We start from the raw sequence: 22,807 nt of genomic DNA, 5'->3' as shown, positions 1-22,807 counted from the left end.
GGAAATGGGTGGAACGCAGGGGTGCCTCCCCAGTGGGAGAGGTGGGGTTTTCCAGCTTGTGTGACCCAAGTAGCAAGATCTGGTGCTCCCCACCTTCCCTGTGGATTGTCCCACTGTAGCCGTGGCCCAGAGTTTTCTCTTCGTTGTCACTCCGACCCTCAGTATTGAGCATTTTCACCTGCATTTGCGGCAGGCTCAGCAGCCAGTGTAGAGACTGTTTTGGCATCATTCCGATCTGCTGAAGGGGCTGAGCGTGGTTGACTAGCACACGTATGGCTGTTGTCATTTCTTTCTCATGTCCCGACTCCCTTCCAACATTATCTATTGTTTTCTACCCTTTCTTTCCAATTCCAACTCTACTCTGTCCTATAGCTTTTGGAAAAAGGAGTGTGTGGGCTGAGGTCAGATTATAAGTACCCACCTTAGCCTCTATTCCCTATACGACAAAGAAAGTAAATATCTTTTTCCTCAGTAAAAGGATGAAAATCGGGGGAAAAAAGTACACAGCAGGCTAATGGCCCACCCATGTCACTGCTGCCAAAGTCCCTGCTGAAGTGAAATGCCATATTTACTAACATGCACCAAATAAGCTAACATTTGTTAGATGTCCGTGACTTTCCCCAAAGACACTTGACTCTGCTGTGTTCCCCCCACATGTTGCCTCCTATGTCAGACTGGGTCCTTCCCTCCCTCCCTCCCTCAGGGAAGGGACTGTACTCCTGGGTCTCCTGTGTCCTTCCTGCAGAACGAAGCCTGTCGGGCAGGACAGGAACAGGAAGACAAGCATATGCTGAGCACCTACTGTGTGCCAGGAACTACTGTAGATAGCTAATGGTGTTATTGTGACTCTTTTCACATACGAGGAAACGGAGGACCAGAAGAGTTAAACTATTTGCCCAAGATCACAGAGCTCATACATGATGGAGCTAGAATTACAGAGCAGGGGTGTCTGATTCCAAACTTAAGCTCTTCCCTCCACACACAGTGGCCCACCAGTAAGGATGGTCTGGGTCTCGGATTTGAGTGAAGACCTCCTGGGTCCTGGGGTCCCTTTGTGTCTTTCAGACTGGCTGCTGCTCCAGACCCCTAGCTTCGTGTTCCAGGAAGGGGAGCCCATCGTGCTGAGGTGCCACAGCTGGAGAAACAGTTCTCTGAATAAGGTCATATTCTTCCAGAATGGAAAATCCAAGACGTTTTCCCATCTGCGTTCCAACTTCTGTATCCCACGAGCAAACCTCAGTCACAGTGGCGAGTACCACTGCACGGGATTTATCGGGCAGACGGTGTACTCATCACAGCCTGTGACCATCACTGTCCAAGGTGGGAACCAATGCTGTTCAAGGAGCTTTACACCTCGGAAGGATAGGTAGTTAGAGGATTACTGATCTTTTTTGTACTTCAGAACCTTTGTTCTCACGAGCATGCCTGTTTGACATCAACAGGAAATTCTAGCTTGACCTAATTGCTGTGTGAATTTGCAGCTCTGTTCCAGCTCATTTCTCAGGGATTATAGAAATGGGTGTCCTTCATTTGGAGTTTTAACTCTTAGGGGACAGAAGCCACCTTTTCATCCTCCATATCCATCCACCAGACATTGCCGCTCTCCCTCTTTTCCACCTTATTCAAACCACTTTATCATATGTCCCTGTAGGTGTCTTATGCTTGCTTGTGTCTCCCTACTGAACCTCTCAGCCTAGGCTCAAATCTTAGCTCAGAGTGGCCACGTTGGCATGAGAATCTCTCTCTACATACAAAGAAAGAGGCTTCTGCCTGTTCTTGAGAAATTGTACATTGTGGGACCCATATCATACCCTTTCAGACAGCATCACAAGCTATTTATGCCAGACTAATGGTGGTTAGTGAATACCCAGTCCTGGGCTCGGAGGAGGTGGTGAGTGAAGATGTGCTGATGTGGTCTGTGGATTCCTTAGTTCAATGTTTCCCAAAGGCTGTTCCCCAATCACATAACTCCTTGAGAGGGCTTTCAGAATGAAGGGTTCTGTGATCAAATTCATGCAGAACACACTACATACTCTGTTCCTCTCCTTTTATATTCATAATTCAGAGTAAAGGCTTCAAGAAGTCCTGTCTTAAAGGAAACTTTTAAACTAAGTTTCATAATGCATTTGCTAAACCCAGGTAACCACAAAACCTTTTTTCTTTATAACTCTATTAATGTCCTTCAGAACAGATGTGTTTGAGGTCATCCTTCGGAAATGCTGATCCAGTGCTTTATTTGGAAAGGCAGAGAGATGAAGGATAGATCCTCTGAAGCCTTCCGGGGCTAGCTGTCTGCCCTTGGCTTTCGCCTCAGTCTTTGGCTTGGGTGACTTCAAGGCTCCTCACTGGGGACCTGAACGTTTATTCCAAATTTCTGTCTTAACAGCTGTCATTTTTCCCATCCCTCTGCCTCTCCTATTAGGTCCGGCAATTCTATTCATCTTTCCACCTTGGTATCAAATCACTTTCTGCCTGGTGATGGCGCTCCTTTTTGCAGTGGATACAGAGCTGTATTTTTCTGTGCAGAGAGACCTTCAAAGCTCAGCGGGAGACTGGAAGAACTGCAAAGTCAGATGGAGTCAAGGCCCTCAGGATGAATGACCCCTCATCCCACAGCGTAAGAGCAGTGGCAGCAGCATCTCTTCAGGCCATAACTTTCCTCTTCCCCTGGCCCCACCTTGACAGCAACGTGGGCTAAGGAGCCTCCAGGGAAAGAAAAGGCCTGTGATCTCCAGAGCTAAAATCCTAATAGGCCCTACCTTCACTGATTTCCCTAAGGCCAAGGCACAGTCACAGCCCACCCAGCTCTACAAGGACTCAGAGCAAATGTGTTTTCACAGATCCTTGACAGAGGTTCCTCAAATATATGAAATCTCAGGAAATCCTGCTTCTACTTTCAAAATAAATCCAACAATCCGACCACTTCTCAGTACTCTACTACTAGCATCTGGTCCAAGCCACCATCATCTCCCTTGAATTACTGCAGCAGCCTCCTGACTGCTCTCCCTGCACTCACCCATGACACCTGACAGTCCATTCTCACCAGAACAGTCAATGTGTGTTGTATCTGTCAGGTCTTTTCTTGAAGCCATGCAATAGCTTCCCTCTTGCATTTAAAGTAACAGCTAAAGCCTTTGTAATGTTCTACGAGGCACTACATTATCTTGTTCCTCAGTGCTTCTCTAACCTCATCTACTGCTCTCCCTTTGCTTCCTTGAACTCTTCAATTATACTTCTGCTACAGGTTTATATGTTATTTACTGTTTCTGAAATGTTCATTCTTACAGATATCTACATCATGCTTCATCATGGTCTTTACTCAAATATCATGTTATCAGTGAGGTCTCCTTGATCATTCGGTATAACCCCACTCCTCCACCATCTCCTAATCCCGCTCTCCTTTATTTTCCCCATTGTACTCATCACCAACTGGAGTACCATATGTTCACTTGTTTAATTGTTTACTGCTGTATTTTTCCCCTATTGTATGTATCACCAACTGACTACCCCCTCTCCCATTAAAATATGCTCCAGGAGAGCAGGGCCTTTGTCTGTTTTGTTCACTACCATATACTTAGAGTCAAGGTCAATGTCTGGCACTTGATAAAGCACTCAATACATATTTGTGGAATGAGTAAATTCTTTAGCATTTGAAATTAGAGACATTTTTAGGTACATCTACTCCATCTTCCCAGAAGCAGAGGTCCAATTCAATACTATTGAACACCCTATTAGATACTACCCAATACATACCACTAGTACATGCATTTCAGCTTTGAATATATTTGCCTAAACTCAGTATTATTTACTTTCACCCATCACATCTTTTAAAGTAGTATGTCAGTTGGACCTACTCCCCTTTAATTGAATTGACTTCCTAAGCCTGTAGAGTAGTATTGTGAAAAGCATACAGAAAAGAGAGCCAAACAACCTGGATTTGTGTTTCATTTCTACATTTGCTAGCTGGTTTGTCTTGAAGAATTCATTCAACTATTTTCTGAATTAGATTCTTCTTCTGTAAAATGGTAATATCTTTATCTCCCTCCCCAGGGATATCGTGTGAGGTTAAAGTGTAACAACATATATGGAAGCATAATGTCTTTGGAACATAATAGGCGTTTAATAAATGCTCATGGAACCTGATGTCTTTGGAGCACACTATTTGGCTGGCATTTTCCCCTTAAATAGATAAGATTGCTTTTACTATAGTAACTGAAAAAAAAGGTAAGAAGGTCTAAGGTGGAGTGGGGGTGGACTAGAAGGTAGAACTGAGTGAGTTATATTTTTGTGGCTAGTCACATCAGAAAAAAAAAATGGGGATAATCCCATTTGACCAGCTGTAGCCAGTATATTAAGCTCATATGCTGTAAAAATACAATCTCAGTGGCATAAAACATCAAAGGTTTATTTCTCATTCATTTTCTGCTTCCAGTCTTCCTGAAAGACTCCCCAGGAAGCTGTGTTTCATGGGATGGCTCGGGTTTATACTTCCATTTCAACACCAGCTACCACACATTGCCAAGGAAGACAAAGAGAACAGCAGTTAGGATGGTAATTAAATGCCCTCTGCCCAGTAGTAACATATCACACATACTTACATTTCATTGATCAAAACAAGTCATATGACCTGATCTCAAGAGGCATGGAACTGCAATCCCTTTCCGAGGCTAGAAGGAGGAGAATCATAAACATTGGTGAGCATCATCAATGTCTATCACACTAACATTTCTTACTGTACCACTGTGAGGGGTAAAAATGAATAAAGTATATATGGCGCTATCTCATAGACACAGCGGATCACTCCTCTTTTTCTTATTAACAGAAGCAGGATTTATTTGGGTATAGAGCAGGTACATAGTTTAGGGGAAACAGGAATCCCCTTTTGCTCCTGGATGAAATCAGAGATTTTTAAAGCTAGAAAGTGTCAGAAATGATGAAATTCAATCTTGTCATCTTAAAATTGAGAAAGGTATAGCCCAGATGGTTGAAATGACTTGTTCAAGGATGTACAGATAGTTGGTATCACAGATCTTTATATATAGTGGATCATACTATACATTTTGTTCTACAACTTGCTTTTTGTGCTCAGTTTTGGGTCAAGAGCATCCCTCCACAATGACCTTTTTTTTTTTTTTTTTTTTTTTTTTTGCGGTACGTGGGCCTCTCACTGTGGTGGCCTCTCCCGTTGCGGAGCACAGGCTCCAGACGCGCAGGCTCAGCGACCATGGCTCACCGGCCCAGCTACTCCGCGGCATGTGGGATCTTCCCGCACCAGAGCACGAACCCGTGTCTGCTGCATCGGCAGGCAGACTCTCAACCACTGCGCCACCAGGGAAGCCCCACAATGGCCTTTTAAGTCATCACTTGAATGTCTCTTCTACTTTTTAAAAAAATAAATTTATTTATTTATTTTGGCCTCATTGGGTCTTCGTTGCTGCGCGCGGGCTTTCTCTAGTTGCGGTGAGCACGTGCTACTCTTCGTCGTGGTGCGTGGGCTTCTCATTGCAGTGGCTTCTCTTGTTGGAGAGCTCAGGCTGTAGGCGCACAGGCTTAGTTGCTCCGTGGCATGTAAGATCTTCATGGACCAGGGATCAAACCCGTGTGCCCTGCATTTGCAGGCAGATTCTCAACCACTGTGCCACCAGGGAAATTCCTGTTTTACTTTTAAAGACACTCAATCTAAGTTACTAAACATAAGTGGATATGTTTAAGTGTATGTTTAAAATTTGCATTGCATAATAAGCTTCTCTATTATGAATTAAAAAATAAAGTGAATGACATTGGAAGCACGCCTGTGTGATGCTGTGTCTAGGTACAGAGGTGCTTGCTTTAGGGCTATACCTGGAACTCTTGGGGGTAGATGTGCAGGTGGGGTTTTGAGGCTGCTGAGGGCTGGGAGAGAAGGTCGGAGTAGCTTGACAAGGCAGGCCCTGAACAGTCCAGGGCACAGACCCCAGGCCAGGCCACCTTTTCCTTTCTGAAGTGAGCACCCTTTTCTTGCAGGCTCTTGCCTAAAATGTCCTAACTTTGACACGCAGGCCTGGGCAGCCTAAACACCGAAAGTGAATGAATTTAAAGCTGACAGCTTCTCTCCCTTCTGGGTTATAAAAGAGGTTGATATGATTTTCCACCATGGAAGCCACTCATTGCATATGTCTTCAAACATTCCCTTTTTTCCAGTCCAGAAGTGGGACTGACATCTGCATCCTGACTCCCTCCTCCCTCTTCAAAGGCCCTGAAGCATTCCAAAGAGTTCTGAGCCATCTGAGGAGAAAAGACCCATTTACAGAGCAAAGGTTTTTAGTTTCTCTTTTTAAAAATTAGGAGTTGCCTTTGAATCGGGTGAATAATAATATATTACATAATAGTTGAAGCTACTAGAGTTTAACATTAGAATGTATCATGTTCCCCTGGGTACTGTGCTCTTAGTATAGTGGTGACTATCCCTGTCTGTCATGCAGGAAACCAGAGTTCCTTCCCCCATGGGGAGGTTATAGAGAACATTTGCTTCTCTTTCCTCCATTTCCATCCTCACGTCTCCAAAAAGTCTCCTTCTTTTGGCTTTTTGGGAGTCCACGCCAAATAGAAACACCAAAAAATTCAAATGGGATATTCTGGATTAAGGAAAGTGAGACATAGCAAAGACTCACTTTGCAAGGCCATAGCACTGATGGGAACAAATGTGGCTTTACTGACCAGTGAACTCATATCCTCCCCTGGCCTTCAGGGCATAGGATGGACTGCAGCCTCCAGGAATTTACTCCCCACGTCCGTCCTGGGCTCTGGCTGGGAACCCGTCCAGGCCTCAGAGAAAAACGCACACTGTGCCTTTCCAACCGGCCCCTTGGGACGATGCTCCTTGGAGACACTGGCCCAGGGAGGAGGCTCAACCACAGGAGGGACATTTTCACCACAGTTCATCCATCCACATGCTCCTTCCTCCTGTGCTGTGTTCTTTCCAGGGCTGGGTGGAGAGGTCATGCCTGGGTCCCCAAGCCACAACACCAGGTTCCGGCTCCTCTCAGGAATGCGACTTGGTAAAGGAACAAAAACCAAACGAACCCAGCCTTCAACTAACTGGTTTTGTTTATTTCAGTGTCACAAATCCTAGAATAGAAAAAGTCTTAACATATACACACTACTATATGTAAAATAGATAACTAATAAGGACCTAGGTAACTCTTCTCAGTACTCTGTAAATGACCTATATGGGAAAAGAATCTAAAAAAACATTGGATATATGTATAAGTGATTCACTTTGCTGTACAGCGGAAACTAATACAACATTTTAAATCAACTGTACTCCAATACAAATTTTTTAAAATTAGAATAGCTTGGAAGAAAGAAATATACTGCATTGGCCGGGAATCGAACCCGGGCCTCCCGCGTGGCAGGCGAGAATTCTACCACTGAACCACCAATGCCCCTAGCGGTGATGCAGCTCAGAGTGCCATCTTTTAAAGTCGTCTCTGGCCCTAGTTTCATTCCAGAACAGAAATCGGGCCACCCCTCTTAGCCACAATTTCGAAAACACTGCCTTTAGGTTTCAAAACAACAACAACATAATAATTAAGCCTTAATCAAAAAAACTACTATTTAACCCCCTGCCTCGAGGCCATGGCTCTATTCGCGTGGTGACATGCTTTCCGGCTCTTCTCGAGCCGCTGGACTCTGATCAGCCCTCTTGAACCACCCAGAGGAAGAACTGTTTTCTTGAGAAGTTTTTGCTTTACCTGAATTCTGCCCCAACCGCTCGCCCTTAGAACAAGCCGGAAGAAGCTGGAACTTTCTCTGCACCTCTGAGTCTGACGCAGCTGGGGCCGCCCCTCCTTGCACGGCACCATCCGCCCGAACCTTCTCCCGGAGTCAGCCCGGCGCCTCCTGGGCTGTCAGCCGGAGCGGGGGGCCGGGCGTCTCTGGGCTCGCCGCGAAGGCGCTGGAAGGTTCGCGTCGGCGGGGGCGTGGGTATGGCGGGCCTCCGGCAACCGGATAAAAAGCTCGTGGAAGCGGAGCCGAGCAGATCCGAGCTGGGCAGGCAGGAGAGTCGCACCGCTGAGCGCACCTCCACGGCTGAGCCGCTCGAAGTTCCGCAGACTCCTGCATTTGAATCGGTATCACACTCGTCCCAGAAGTGCGAGAAGCCACAGCCATGTCCGCTGCAAGGGAAGTGGCCATAGGCATCGACCTGGGCACCACATACTCATGCGTGGGCATGTTCCAGCAAGGCCGGGTGGAGATCCTCGCCGACGACCAGGGCAACCGCACCACCCCCAGCTACTTGACTTTCACCGACACCGAGCGTCGGGTGGGCGATGCGGCCAAGACCCATGTGGATCTGAACCCACACAACAGAGTGTTCCACGCCAAGTGACTGATCGGGCGCAAGTTCGCAGACCCCACTGTGCAGTCGGACATGAAGCACTGGCCCTTCCAGGTGGTGAGCGAGGGCAGCAAGCCCAAGGTGCGCGTGTCCTACCGCGGGGAGGACAAGGCGTTCTACACCCCGAGGAGATCTCGTCCGTGGTGCGGAGCAAGATGGAGACAGCGGAGGCGTACCTGGGCCAGCCCCTGAGGCACGCTGTAATCACGGTGCCCTCCTACTTCAGCGACTCCCAGCGTCAGGCCACCAAGGACGCGGGTGCCATCGCGGGGCTCAACACGCTGAGGATCATCAACCAGCCCACGGCGGCTGTCACGGCCTATGGCCTGGACCGGCAGGGCGCCGGAGAGCGCAACGTGCTCATTTTCGACTTGGGTGGGGGCACCTTCCACGTGTCGGTCCTCACTATCGACGCCGGTGTCTTTGAGGTGAAGGCCACGGCTGGAGACACTCATCTGGGTGGAGAGGACTTCGACAACCGGCTGGTGAACCACTTCGTGGAGGAGTTCCGGCGGAAGCACGGGAAGGATTTGAGCAGGAACAAGCGGGCCCTGCGCAGGCTCTGTACAGCCTCTGAGCGCGCCAAGCGCACCCTGCCCTCCAGCACCCAGGCCACTCTGGAGATCGATTCCCTGTTTGAGGGCGTAGACTTCTACACTTCCATCACTCGAGCCTGCTTTGAAGAACTGTGCTCGGACCTCTTCTGCAGCACCCTGGAGCCGCTGGAGAAGGCCCTAAGGGGTGCCAAACTGCACAAGGCCCAGATCCCTGACACTGTCCTAGTGGGTGGCTCCACCTGCATCCCCAAGGTACAAAAATTCCTGCAGGACTTCTTCCATGGCAGGGAGCTGAACAAGAGCATCGACCCGTATGAGGCTGTGGCTTATGGGGCTGCTGTGCAGGCAGCAGTGTTGATGGGGGACAAGTGTGAGAAGGTGCAGGATCTCCTGCTGCTGGATGTGGCTCCCCTGTCCCTGGGGCTGGAGACAGCTGGTGGGGTGATGGCTACGCTGATCCAGAGGAATGCCACCATCCCGGCCAAGCAGACCCAGACTTTTCACTACCTATTCAGACAACCAGCCTGGGGTCCCGATCCAGGTGTATGAGGGTGAGAGGGCCATGACTAGGGATAACAACCGGCTGGGATACTTTGAGCTCAGGGGCATCCCTCCTGCCCCACGTGGAGTCCCCCAGATCGAGGTGACTTCTGACATTGATGCCGGTGGCATCCTGAGTGTGACAGCCACTGACAGGAGCACAGGCAAAGCTAACAAGATCACCATCACCAATGACAAGGGCTGGCTGAGCAAGGAGGAAGTGGGGAAGATGGCTTGTGAGGCTGAAAAGTACAAGGATGTTCAGGATGAGGATGAGGCCCAGAGGGACAGGGTGGCTGCCAAAAACTCTCTGGAGGCCTATGTCTTCCATGTGAAGAGCTCTTTGCAAGAGGAGAGACTTAGAGACAAGATTCCTGTAGAGGACAGGTGCGAAGTACAAGACAAGTGTCAGGAAGTCCTTGCTTGGCTGGAGCACAACCGGTTGGCAGAGAAAGAGGAATATGTGCATCAGAAGGGGGAGCTGGAGCATATCTGTCACCCCGTCTTCTCCAGGCTCTACGGGGGGCCTGGTGTCCCTGGCGGTAGCAGTTGTGGATCTCAAGCCCGACAGGGAACCCCCAGTACTGGCCCTGTCATTGAGGAAGGAAGTCGATTAAATGGCCCCTCCTGGCAAGGCAGCTGTGACTGTAAGGGCTGGGCTTGTGGACTTTCTAGACTGTCTACTATGATCCTGCCTATCTTGAGGGGTGGGAGTGGAGGAGAACCTTGCCCCCAAACAGGGAGTTTTATTGGTCAGTATGTTTTATAACTGAGGTATTTGCCAGTTGACTTTTAAAAAATCTTCTCCTACTTCAGACAAGCAGAAGTAATCATTATGAACATTTGTGTGGCACTTTATCACTGCTTTTATCTACATTTAATGTATCTTGTTACTTGCATGTATGGATTTTGTTATGTGAAATAAAAGAGCTAAATAAACTTTTAAAGTTTCTTCTTAGTTTTCATTCTATCCAATTAAGTAGATGAAGGGGCAGGGCTATCAGAAGCAGAAAATGTTGAGCTGGGTGCTGAAGGAGGGATGGGAAGAAAATTCATGAGGCTGTGTGCATGATTTCTATAAGGGAAAACAAGACAAGAGGAAGAATTTGAGGCAGGCACATTGAGATAGTATTGAAATGAGGTCAGACAGGAGAGAATTGTGACACTGTGTTAAAAGAGGGAGGGAGGTGGAGCTGGAAAAGCAGAGAATGAAGAGAAACGTAAGCCCTAGCAAGACCCTAAAATAAAAATTCTGTATTAGGAGCCCAGTTTAGTTTGTCAGTCTGTGTGTCCTAACACACTACCAAAGAGTTTATATGCTAATTATCTGCCTCTAATAATGTGACCTTATTCATTGTTCATTAGAGGGCAGACCCCAAGTCTTGGACTCTGGGGAATATGTTAGACTGAGAGGGTAAGTCTAGTGGTGTAATTAAAGTTATTATTATCTTATCTATGTGAGAGAAATAGCATGGCCCCATCTGCTTTCTCCTGATGAGCCCTAGGATGATGATGATGATGACAATGGCAATTGTGTAGCAAAATGGCTATATTGGAACCAGAAGGCTTAGGTTTTCAGTGCTGTTACTTTATCTACTCCGCAAGTTAAACTCTCTGAGCTTCAGTTTTCCCTTCTATATAATGGGGATGATGATGAAATAGTACCTCAGAATTGTTATAAAGGTACAATTAACTAAATATGTGAGGAGTGAAGAAGAATGTTAGGCATATAGTATATGAGCAACAAATATTAGCTATCACTACTTATTATTAATTGATTGTCACCTATGTACCAGGTACTTGATTATACAATGTAATCATCACAGCAACATCACCTTTTGAAAGTGAGGATCTGGAGGTTAAAAGACATTAAACGATTACTCAAGGGCCATAGCTATTAAGTCGGGGAAGGGGGGTGGTGGGGAGAGTTGGAATTAAGAGCCCTGTCCTACCTGATTCTAGAGCCCATACATTGTCACCTCACAAACAGGCCGTAACTCCACTTATTACCAGATCTTCACCCAGATGTTGTGAAATTGTACATATTATTCCTTTAGAACACAGTTGGATGCTGAGCCCTGAGAGAAAAAGTATACTTTATTGTATACTTACATTATCCATTAAGTGAATATGTGTTTTTTATAGCAAGTGACTAAACCTGGGAAATATCCTAAGGCTCAACTCTATTGCCAGTTAAATTACATATAAGAGAAGGATAAATTTGTGTAAGTTACTTCCCAATCAGCCCAATCCACACTGTACCTCTCCCACGTGCAAAGAGAGATTTATTTTTATCTCAGAAAAGAAGGCAGCCTTGGTTAGAGCAATGGTACGTTATATTTAGCTAAGGGTGATTTCTTGCAGGTGGAGAGGTTGCAGTAACAACCCATTTGTCCCCTGGTTGTCATTTCACATTTTTAAGTGCTTTTTCCTGCGCCTGGCCTAAGTCCTATGCCAGCTGGCTTCCCGTTGAAGGACCCTGCAAAAAAGAGATGATGTCACATACACATTCTGTATTATACTTTCCCTTTCCTGAATTTCCTTCCAGCTTCCAACATTGACCATCCCAAACTGTTTGTAACTTCTCAAGCAGAATGATGGCACCTACAGGGTTTAGACTGTTTCCTAGCATTTCAACAATCTCTCTCTCTCTCTCTCTCTCGTTAAAAACACACACAGTATATAAGAAGGAGAATTTCATTGTGCTTAGTTGTCAAAACACTTCAGATCTTCTCATTTGGATGGTATCTATTTTTCTACAGAGGGATTTAAACAAACCACTTTATCTACTTTTAAATGATTGTTGATGCTTTAGATTCTTTGGGGATTGTTTCCTGTTAATAGGCATCTAAATGTCATTGTACTGTGTGTGTATATATATATATATAGTCTTAGTTCGATTACTGTAATCACAGCTATGCGTGATTACAATAAAAATATTAGAACAAATTAAATATTTGTTCCCCAAAATATCAGAACAAATTAAATCAAAATATATGCCCATTATTAAAAAATCATATCTTGCTACAATCCTTCTAATGAAAAACAAGCAGTCTTGGGAATTCCCTGGTAGTCCAGTTGTTAGGATTCTGTGCTTTCACTGCCATGGCAGGGGTTCAATCCTTGGTACGGGAACCAAGATCCCACAAGCCTCATGGGGTGGCCAAACAACAACAAGAACAAAAAAACCCCAGCAGTTTCTTGCCCCACACCCAAGTGCTACTCCTAACAGGCAACCACTTTCAAGTTTTTTTTTTTAAGGCCTTTTTATTTTGCAATAATTTTAGACTGAGAGTTGTAAAGATACTACAGAAAGTCACTGTATATACTTCATCCAGCTTCCCCTAATGTTAAGGGGATTTCATATTTTTCCACTAATGTTCTTTTACTGTTTCAGAAGCCAATCCAGGTTAACTCGTTGCATTTTGTCATCATGTCTACCCTACAATCTGCAACAGTTTCTTAATCTTCTGATGTTTTTCAAGACCTTCACATTTTGAAGAGTACTGGTTAGGTATATTTGGTAGATTGTCCCTCAATTTGGGTTTGTCAGTTTTCTCATGATTACAGTGGGCTTTTGGGGAAGTATACCACAGGGAGAAGTGCCCATCTTATTGTATTATATCAGGAGGTATGTGATATCAATGTGACTTATAAATGTGGGGATCTTATAAAATGTAGATTCAGTAGGTCTGAGGTACAGCCTGAGATCTGTATTTCTAATAAGCTGCTAGGTCATCTCAATCCTCACAACAATTCTATCTCTACTACAAGCAAACTAAGGCTCAGAAAAGTCAAATACATTTCCCAAGGTCGCAGCCCAGTAAATAACAAAGAATGTAGTTTGTCTGGCGAGCTTTCATTAACCAACCTAAGGATCCTTCCATCCTCATGCTTATGGACCTCACACATTCAGCCTCTTCGGACTGACAGTTCTTCCCTCTTCCGGAAAGCACAAGATTTTTCTATAAATCAGCGTCTCCCAAATTAGAGAGTAGCTTGTTTGCGGTCTTCAAGAAAAAGTTCTTGAAACAACTCCATGAGTTTACCTTTGCTCTCTAATACTTTCCCCCGTTTGGTGTGTTGATTTCCTTTCCGGGTCTTTGAGGACCCAGCAAACGTGCTGAATTAGAATTGGTGGTGGGAGCTGGCCCGGCAAGATGCTGGGGAATCCGAGTCTCATCAAAGTTTGACACTGCAGTCTGAGCATGAAAAGACTCAGGTCAGTTACAGCAAGTTTAGGGATCTGGGTTGAGGGCTTTTCCTTGTTCAGGGAAGTCTTGTATCTACATGCAGTAAATAGGCACTGAGAAACCGGAGTCTAAAGGAAAGAAAAAAATTTTTTGTAGTTAGGGATAGATCTAAATAGATTCAGTTTCATAGTCAAAGCGAAGTACAACCTTCCTGTGTAGATAGGCAGCATAGAAAGGTGTTTATTAATCAATACCCCTTTCTCCACGAATTCAATCCTACTTCTATGTTGGAAAAAAGTGAATAAAACACATATGTTGTCAGAAGTGGGATTCGAACCCACGCCTCTAGGGGAGACTGCGACCTGAACGCAGCGCCTTAGACCGCTCGGCCATCCTGACACGTGAAAAGAAACGTTTCTATTCCCGTCTAAGATTGTCAAACACCGCGGTAGCATGATGTTGAACTATATCAATGCTGTTTGCTGTTTATTTAAATAAACTTAGAATTCTCCCTGGACTTCTTCGCAAAACAGGAAAAATAAAACTGCCTCCGACTCCTGTCTCTTACTTCTTCATAATCCTAAACTGTAAAGATCCATTTCCCCAGTGTCCCTTCGAGCGCTCCTCTCGCTCCTTCTCTCGGGGGACCGAGCCACACCAGGGTGGACCCGCTTGCTGGCCGGTCTCCCTCGAACCCTCCGCCCCAAATCGCCGTTACCGAACCCAACACCCGGTAGATCCAGTGCTGGGGCGCGCCAAGCGGCGGAGCTGGGAGCGCGGACGACAGAAGGCGACGGGGGAGAAAATTCCCCGGGCCGAGCGAGGCATTGGCTTTCCCTCCGGGCTCCGCGTCTCCAGCCCTCCGGCTCCGGGCGCCGGGTGGTCTCTGCGTTCCCGGCCCCGCGTCGTTAGTTGGCGGGGCCGACTAAGAGGAGTAAGGACGGGTCTATCCTCACCGAGCAAAGGTTTTGTGTGCCTTGGGATCTCGGATATAAAGCAATACCAAAAGCCGTGACATCATGGCCAGTAGTATACTTATACATATAATTCAGAAACTGAAGCGCGATCGCGTTGGTGGTATAGTGGTGAGCATAGCTGCCTTCCAAGCAGTTGACCCGGGTTCGATTCCCGGCCAACGCAACTTATGTTTTCTCACCCTCAGCAAGTTCCTGAAAAGAGCGAGAAATAGGGCGTGCAATACATTTTTAAAGCTTGAGAGAAACTGGGAACTGAAACTAATAACTGCAGCGAAACCTCCCTTTCTCCCCTGACCGCGTTATATACCCTGGGGGCCTCATTCTCTGCCCAGCAACATTTTGGAGGGATTAGATTCTAAAGGCATTCTTTCCTCTCTTACCTTCCCTCCTAACTTCCTTTTTTTTTTTTTTTTTTACATCTTTATTGGAGTATAATTGCTTCACAATGGTGTGTTAGTTTCTGCTTTATATCAAAGTGAGTCAGTTATACATATACATATGTTCCCATATCTCTTGCCTCTTGAGTCTCCCTCCCTCCCACCCTCCCTATCCCACCCCTCCAGGCGGTCACAAAGCACCGAGCTGATCTCCCTGTGCTATGCGGCTGCTTCCCACTAGCTATCTATTTTACGTTTGGTAGTGTATATATGTCCATGCCTCTCTCCCGCTTTGTCACAGCTTTACCCTTCCCGCTCCCCATATCCTCAAGTCCATTCTCTAGTAGGTCTGTGTCTTTATTCCTGTCTTTCCCCTAGGTTCTTCATGACATTTTTTTTTCTTAAATTCCATATATATGTGTTAGCATACGGTATTTGTCTTTTTCTGATTTACTTCACTCTGTATGACAGACTCTAGGTCTATCCACCTCATTACAAATAGCTCAATTTCGTTTCTTTTTATGACTGAGTAATATTCCATTGTATATATGTGCCACATCTTCTTTATCCATTCATCCGATGATGGACACTTAGGTTGTTTCCATCTCTGGGCTATTGTAAATAGAGCTGCAATGAACATTTTGGTACATGATTCTTTTTGAATTATGGTTTTCTCAGGGTATATGCCCAGTAGTGGGATTGCTGGGTCATACGGTAGTTCTATTTGTAGTTTTTTAAGGAATCTCCATACTGTTCTCCATAGTGGCTGTACCAATTCACATTCCCACCATCAGTGCAAGAGTGTTCCCTTTTCTCCACACCCTCTCCAGCATTTATTGTTTCTAGCCTTTTTGATAATGGCCATTCTGACCGGTGTGAGATGATACCTCATTGTAGTTTTGATTTGCATTTCTCTAATGATTAATGATGTTGAGCATTCTTTCATGTGTTTGTTGGGGACTGCCATCCTTTTTAAACTGCCAACTTGTGAGAAATCTTTGGTATCTTCTGGATTCTGCGATGTCTTGTCTGAAACTCAGCCTCGGAAGGGGGCCATGGATTTATATCTGCGAGACTCATACAGTAGCTACAAGCTCATGGGCACTTGAAACTGGCGGGTGCGTCTGAGGAACTGCATCTTTTCCCCCCAAATCTCCCAATTCATCACACCCCCACCCCCACCCCCCGCCGCTTTCCCCCCTTGGTGTCCATACGTTTGTGCTCTACATCTGTGTCTCAATTTCTGTCCTGCAAACCGGTTCATCTGTACCATATTTCTAGGTTCCACATATATGCGTTAATATACGATATTTGTTTTTCTCTTTCTGACTTACTTCACTCTGTATGACAATCTCTAGATCCATCCACATCTCTACAAATGACCCAATTTCGTTCACTTTATGGCTGAGTAATATTCCATTCTATATATGTACCACATCTCCTTTATCCACTCGTCTGTTGATGGGCATTTAGGTTGCTTCCATGACCTGGCTATTGTAAATAGTGCTGCAATGAACATTGGGGTGCATGTGTCTTTTTGAATTATGGTTTTCTCTGGGTATATGCCCAGTAGTGGGATTGCTGGATCATATGGTAATTCTAGTTTTAGTTTTTTAAGGAACCTCCATACTGTTCTCCATAGTGGCTGTATCAATTTACATTCCCACCAACAGTGCAGGAGGGTTCCCTTTTCTCCACACCCTCTCCAGCATTTGTTGCTTGTAGATTTTCTGATGATGCCCATTCTAACTGGTGTGAGGTGATACCTCATTGTAGCTTTGATTTGCATTTCTCTAAAGATGTTGAGCAGCTTTTCATGTGCTTCTTGGCCATCTGTATGTCTTCTTTGGAGAAATGTCTATTTAGGTCTTCTGCTCATTTTTGGATTGGGTTGTTTGTTTCTTTAATATTGAGCTGCATGAGCTGTTTATATATTTTGGAGATTAGTCCTTTGTCCATTGATTCGTTTGCAAATATTTTCTCCCATTTTGAGGGTTGTCTTTTCGTATTGTTTATGGTTTCCTTTGCTGTGCAAAAGCTTTTAAGTTTCATTAGGCTCCATTTGTTTATTTTTATTTCCATTACTCTAGGAGGTGAATCAAAAAAGATCTTGCTGTGATTTATGTCAAAGAGTGTTCTTCCTATGTCTTCCTCTAAGAGTTTTATAGTGTCCAGTCTTATATTTCGGTCTCTAATCCATTTTGAGTTTATGTTTTTGTATGGTGTTATGGAGTGCTCTAATTTCATTCTTTTACATGTAGCTGTCCAGTTTTCCCAGCATCACTTATTGAAGAGACTGTCTTTTCTCCATTGCATATCCTTGCCTCCTTTGTCATATATTAGTTGACCACAGGTGCGTGGGTTTATCTCTGGGATTTCTATCTTGTTCCATTGATCTATGTTTCTTTTTTTGTGACAGTACCATATTGTCTTGATTACTGTAGCTTTGTAGTATAGTCTGAAGTCAGGGAGTCTGATTCCTCCAGCTCCGTTTTTTTCCCTCAAGATGCTTTTGCTATTCGGGGTCTTCTGTGTCTCCATACAAATTTTAAGATTTTTTGTTCTAGTTCTGTAAAAAATGCCATTGGTAATTTGATAGGGATTGCATTGACTCTGTAGATTGCTTTGGGTAGTATAGCCATTTTCACAATATTGATTCTTCTAATCCAAGAATGTGGTATATCTCTCCATCTGTTGGTATCATCTTTAATTTCTTTCATCAGTGTCTTATAGTTTTCTGCATATAGATCTTTTGTCTAGGTAGGTTTATTCCCAGGTATTTTATTCTTTTTGTTGCAATGGTAAATGGGAGTATTTTCTTAATTTCACTTTCAGATTTTTCATCATTAGTGTATAGGAATGCCAGAGATTTCTGTGCATTAATTTTGTATCCTGCAGCTTTACCAAATTCATTGACTAGCTCTGGTAGTTTTCTGGTGGCATCTTTCGTATTCTCTATGTATAGTATCATGTCATCTGCAAACAGTGACAGTTTTGCTTCTTCTTTTCCAATTTGTATTCCTTTTATTTCTTTTTCTTCTCTGATTGCCATGGCTAGGACTTTCAAAACTATGTTGAATAATAGTGGTGAGAGTGGACATCCTTGTCTTATTCCTGGTCTTAGAGGAAATGATTTCAGTTTTTCACCATTGAGAATGATGTTTGCTGTGGGTTTGTCATATATGGCCTTTATTTTGTTGAAGAGAGTTCCCCCTATGCCTACTTTCTGCAGGGTTTTTATAAATGGGTGTTGAATTTTGTCGAAAGCTTTCTCTGCATCAATTGAGATGATCATATGGTTTTCTCCTTCAGTTTGTTAATATGGTGTATCACATTGATTGATTTGCGTATATTGAAGAATCCTTGAATCCCTGGGATAAATCACACTTGATCATGGTGTATGATCCTTTTAATGTGTTGTTGGATTCTGTTTGCTAGTATTTTGTTGAGGATTTTTGCATCTATATTCATCAGTGTTATTCGTCTGTAATTTTCTTTTTTTGTAGTATCTTTGTCTGGTTTTGGTATCAGGGTGATGGTGGCCTCATAGAATGAGTTTGGGAGTGTTCCTTCCTCTGCAATTTTTTGGAAGACTTTGAGAAGGATGGGTGTTAGCTCTTCTCTAAATGTTTGATAGAATTCACCTGTGAAGCCATCTGAGCCTGCACTTTTGTTTGTTGGAAGATTTTAAATCACAGTTTCAATTTCATTACTTGTGATTGGTCTGTTCATATTTTCTATTTCTTCCTGGTTCAGTCTTGGGAGGTTATACCTTTCTATGAATTTGTCCATTTCTTCTAGGTTGTCCATTTTATTGGCATAGAGCTGCGTGTAGTAGTCTCTTAGGATGCTTTGTATTTCTGCAGTGTCTGTTGTAACTTCTGCTTTTTCACTTCTAATTTTATTGATTTGAGTCCTCTCCCTCTTTTTCTTGATGAGTCTGGCTAATGGTTTATCAATTTTGTTTATCTTCTCAAAGAACCAGCTTTTAGTTTTATTGATCTTTGCTATTGTTTTCTTTGATTCTATTCCATTTATTTTTGCTCTGATCTTTATGATTTCTTTCCTTCTGCTAACTTTGGGTTTTGCTTGTTCTTCTTTCCCTAGTTCCTTTAGGTGTAACGTTAGATTGTTTATTTGAGAGTTTTCTTGTTTCTTGCGGTAGGCTTGTATAGCTATAACTTCCCTCTTAGAACCGCTTTTGCTGCATCCCATAGGTTTTGGATCGTCATGTTTTCATTGTCATTTGTCTCTAGGTATGTTTTGATTTCCTCAGTGATTGCTTGGTTATTTAGTAATGTACTGTTTAGACTCCATGTGTTTGGGTTTTTTCCTTTTTTTCCCTGTAATTGATTTCTAATCTCATAGCATTGTGGTCAGAAAAGATGCTTGATATGATTTCAGTTTTCTTAAATTTACTGAGCCTTGATTTGTGACCCCAGATGTGATCTATCCTGGAGAATGTTCCCATACACACTTGAGAAAAAAGTGTAATCTGCTGTTTTTGGATGGAATGTCCTATAAATATCAACTAAATCTATCTGGTCTGTTGTGTCATTTAAAGCTTGTGTTTCCTTGTTAATTTTCTGTTTGGATGATCTGTCCATTGGCGTAAGTGAGGTGTTAAAGTCCCCCACTATTATTGTGTCACAGTCGATTTCCTCTTTTATAGCTGTTAGCAGTTGCCTTATGTATTGAGGTGCTCCTATGTTGGGTGCATATATATTTATAATTGTTATATCTTCTTCTTGGATTGATCCCTTGATCATTATGTAGTGTCCTTCCTAGTCTCTTGTAACATTCTTTATTTTAAAGTCTATTTTATCTGATATGAGTGTTGCTACTCCAGCTTTCTTCTGATTTCCATTTGCATGGAATATCTTTTTCCATCCCCTCACTTTCAGTCTTTATGTGTCCCTAGGTCTGAACTGAGTGTCTTGTAGACAGCATATATATGGATCTTGTTTTTGTATCCATTCAGCAAGCCTGTGTCTTTTGGCTGGAGCGTTTAATTCATTCACGTTTAAGGTAATTATCGATATGTATGTTCCTATGACCATTTTCTTAATCATTTCGGGTTTGCTTTTGTAGGTTCTTTTCTTCTCTTGTGTTTCCCACTTAGAGAAGTTCCTTTAACATTTGTTGTAGAGCTGGTTTGGTGGTGCTGAATTCTCTTAGCTTTTGCTTGTCTGTAAAGCTTCTGATTTCTCCATTGAATCTGAATGTGTAGGTTCTTCCCTTTCATCACTTTAAGTATATCATGCCACTCCCTTCTGACTTGTAGAGTTTCTGCTGAGAAATCAGCTCTTAACCTTATGGGAGTTCCCTTGTATGTCATTTGTCATTTTTCCCTTGCTGCATTCAATAATTTTTCTTTGTCTTTAATTTTTGCCAGTTTGATTACGATGTGTCTCGGTGTGTTTCTCCTTGGGTTTATCCTGTATGGGACTCTCTGTGCTTCCTGGACTTGGGTGGCTATTTCCTTTCCCATGTTAAGGAAGTTTTTGACTATAATCTCTTCAAATATTTTCTCGGGTCCTTTCTCTCTCTCTTCTCCTTCTGGGACCCCTATAATGTGAACATTGGTGTGTCTATGTTGTCCCAGAGGTCTCTTAGGCTGTCTTCATTTCTTTACATTCTTTTTTCTTTGTTCTGTACCGTGGCAGTGAATTCCACCATTCTGTCTTCCAGGTCACTTATCCGTTCTTCTGCCTCAGTTATTCTGCTATTGATTCCTTCAATGTATTTTTCATTTCAATTATTGTATTGTTCATCTCTGTTTGCTTGTTCTTTAATTTCTAGGCCTTTGTTAAACATTTCTTGATCTTTGCCTCCATTCTTTTTCCGAGGTCCTGGATCATCTTCACTATCATTATTCTGAATTCTTTTTCTGAAAGATTGCCTATCTCCTCTTCATTTAGTTCTTTTTCTGGGGTTTTATCTTGTTCCTTCATGTGGTACATAGCTTTCTGCTTTTTAATTTTGTCTATCTTTCTGTGAATGTGGTTTTCGTTCCACAGGCTGCAGGATTGTAGTTCTTCTTGCTTCTGCTGTCTGCCCTCTGGTGGATGAGGCTATCTAAGAGGCTTGTGCAAGTTTCCTGATGGGAGGGACTAGTGGTGGGTAGAGTTGGCTGTTGTGGAATTGCATTTTTAAGTCTATTTAATTGAAATTAATTAATTGAAATTAATTAATTAATTGAAATAAATCGACGTAAAAATAGAAACAGATACTCAATCCAGCTATTGCAGAAAGTTTAAGTATGTTAGGAACAGCTTTCATATGTAAATCCACTTTTTCAACTGTAAGTGTCATGAAATCTAAATATTAATCAAGTTTTTCCAATGAAAATTTAACATCTATGTAGAAATGTGCTGTCTGTAAGTGTAAAATACTTACCGGTTTGAAAACTAAGAACAACAACAAAATCTAATTAATATTTGTGTATTAGTTACATGTTGAAATAATATTTCATAATATTGGGTTAAGTCAGATATATATTTAAAATTATCACCTGTTTCTTCTTACTTTTTACTGTGGCTATTAGAAATTTTAAACTACCTGTGGAGCTCCCATTATGCTTCAGTTGCAACGTGACAGTCTAGATACAGTAAAATAACAACTTGACCAGCAACCAACCGTCTTTCAAGGAATAAATTGCTATGGCAGTTTAGAAGTAACTTCCTAAGCAATGATTTTAAACCCTCTACTGTTGTTTTCCTCGTCGGCATACTGGTGAGTGGCCTGGCCTGGCCTGGCTTCTCAGGTAGGAGATTGGCGTTCGATTCCCAGATGGGGAGATAGAAGAACTTCTTTGTTCTCTCTCACTGCCGAGACAAAAACTAATCTTAAACAACTTTGGGTTCTCTCCAAGAGAACGTCTCTTGCATGTGAATTTCCTGGATGGTGGGCAAGAGTACCAGTAGGTATTGTTGTTTTGACCCTGGTTCTGCGTTAACTGCATTGGATCATTAATCCTGCAATCACGTTTCCACCTGATCTGCTGGTGAATGGGCCTACCACTGAGTGTATCTTTTCCTATCCCCATTATTTCCTGCTGCCCTCTGGAAGAGCAACCCAGGATTCAGGCTCTGCCTTAAGCCCTGTATTCCAGATTCCACCTTTCCTTATCTTCTCCTTCTCCTTGTTATAGACGATTCTCTAGGTGCTCCTTCTTTCTTCCTCCTGTGTATATTGCTATTCAGTAGGGGACAGCCTAAATTCTCAAGCCTACACTCTTTCTACTGCCATACCACATGAAAGTATGCAACTTTATGAAACAACCTCCCCTACAAGGGGTGATGAGGAATAAACGAAGATTTTATATCTAAACCAGATACAGAGAAATGAGACATTGGTCTGACAATCAGAAGACCTGTTTTTTTTTTGTTTGCTTGTTTGTTTGTTTATCACTAACGAATGGTTTGCTTTTTTGCAAGTCATTTAACTTCTCTGGGCTGCGGTTTCTTCATCTGTAAAATGGAGGAGCCAAAGTACAGTTGTTTTTTTTGCGGTACGCGGGCCTCTCACTGTTGTGGCCTCTCCCGTTGGGGAGCACAGGCTCCGGACGCGCAGGCTCAGAGACCATGGCTCACGGGCTCAGCCGCTCCGCGGCATGTGGGATCTTCCTGGACCGGGGCACGAACCCGTGTTTCCTGCATCGGCAGGTGGACTCTCAACCACTGCGCCACCAGGGAAGCCCCAAAGTACAGTTTTTGAGACGCTTTGCAGCCCTAGAGTCCTTCGAAGTAGTGCCTTGCACTAGCACCTGGTACATAGTATA

The 22,807-nt window shown here is 43.6% G+C and overlaps 2 protein-coding genes and 3 non-coding genes across 8 annotated transcripts in view; 3 read left to right on the top strand and 2 right to left on the bottom strand.

The window, feature by feature from the left end:
- LOC132597142 (low affinity immunoglobulin gamma Fc region receptor II-like) overlaps window positions 1-3,528 on the top strand; it is a 32,263-nt gene extending 28,735 nt beyond the window's left edge. For 3 of the 4 annotated variants that reach the window (XM_060297370.2, XM_060297367.2, XM_060297358.2), the window contains 2 exons: window positions 1,066-1,320; window positions 2,423-3,528. In XM_060297370.2, coding sequence (XP_060153353.1) covers window positions 1,066-1,320; window positions 2,423-2,601 — 434 coding nt within the window. In that variant the 3' untranslated portion in view covers window positions 2,602-3,528. The remainder of the gene's footprint in view (window positions 1-1,065; window positions 1,321-2,422) is intronic. The other variant, XM_060297376.2, reaches the window with a different exon arrangement.
- Window positions 3,529-7,353: 3,825 nt separating this feature from the next.
- Window positions 7,354-7,424, bottom strand: TRNAG-GCC (transfer RNA glycine (anticodon GCC)). Its single transcript has one exon. It is a non-coding gene; the product is annotated as a tRNA-Gly (tRNA).
- A 419-nt stretch (window positions 7,425-7,843) lies between these two features.
- HSPA6 (heat shock protein family A (Hsp70) member 6) lies at window positions 7,844-10,369 on the top strand. Its single transcript, XM_060297279.2, is given in 3 exon segments — window positions 7,844-8,500; window positions 8,503-9,435; window positions 9,437-10,369. Coding segments are annotated over 3 exon segments (2,094 nt in total). The 5' UTR covers window positions 7,844-8,149; the 3' UTR covers window positions 10,247-10,369.
- Window positions 10,370-13,986: 3,617 nt separating this feature from the next.
- TRNAL-CAG (transfer RNA leucine (anticodon CAG)) lies at window positions 13,987-14,069 on the bottom strand. The gene has a single exon. It is a non-coding gene; the product is annotated as a tRNA-Leu (tRNA).
- A 669-nt stretch (window positions 14,070-14,738) lies between these two features.
- On the top strand, window positions 14,739-14,810 carry TRNAG-UCC (transfer RNA glycine (anticodon UCC)). Its single transcript has one exon. It is a non-coding gene; the product is annotated as a tRNA-Gly (tRNA).
- Window positions 14,811-22,807: the final 7,997 nt, after the last annotated feature.

This window comes from Globicephala melas, chromosome 1 (genome assembly GCF_963455315.2).
Source record: "Globicephala melas chromosome 1, mGloMel1.2, whole genome shotgun sequence".
In the NCBI taxonomy this organism is placed as follows: domain Eukaryota; kingdom Metazoa; phylum Chordata; class Mammalia; order Artiodactyla; family Delphinidae; genus Globicephala; species Globicephala melas.
The sequence above is the reverse complement of the archived record's forward strand: the minus strand, read 5'-3'. Positions and strand labels throughout refer to the sequence as shown.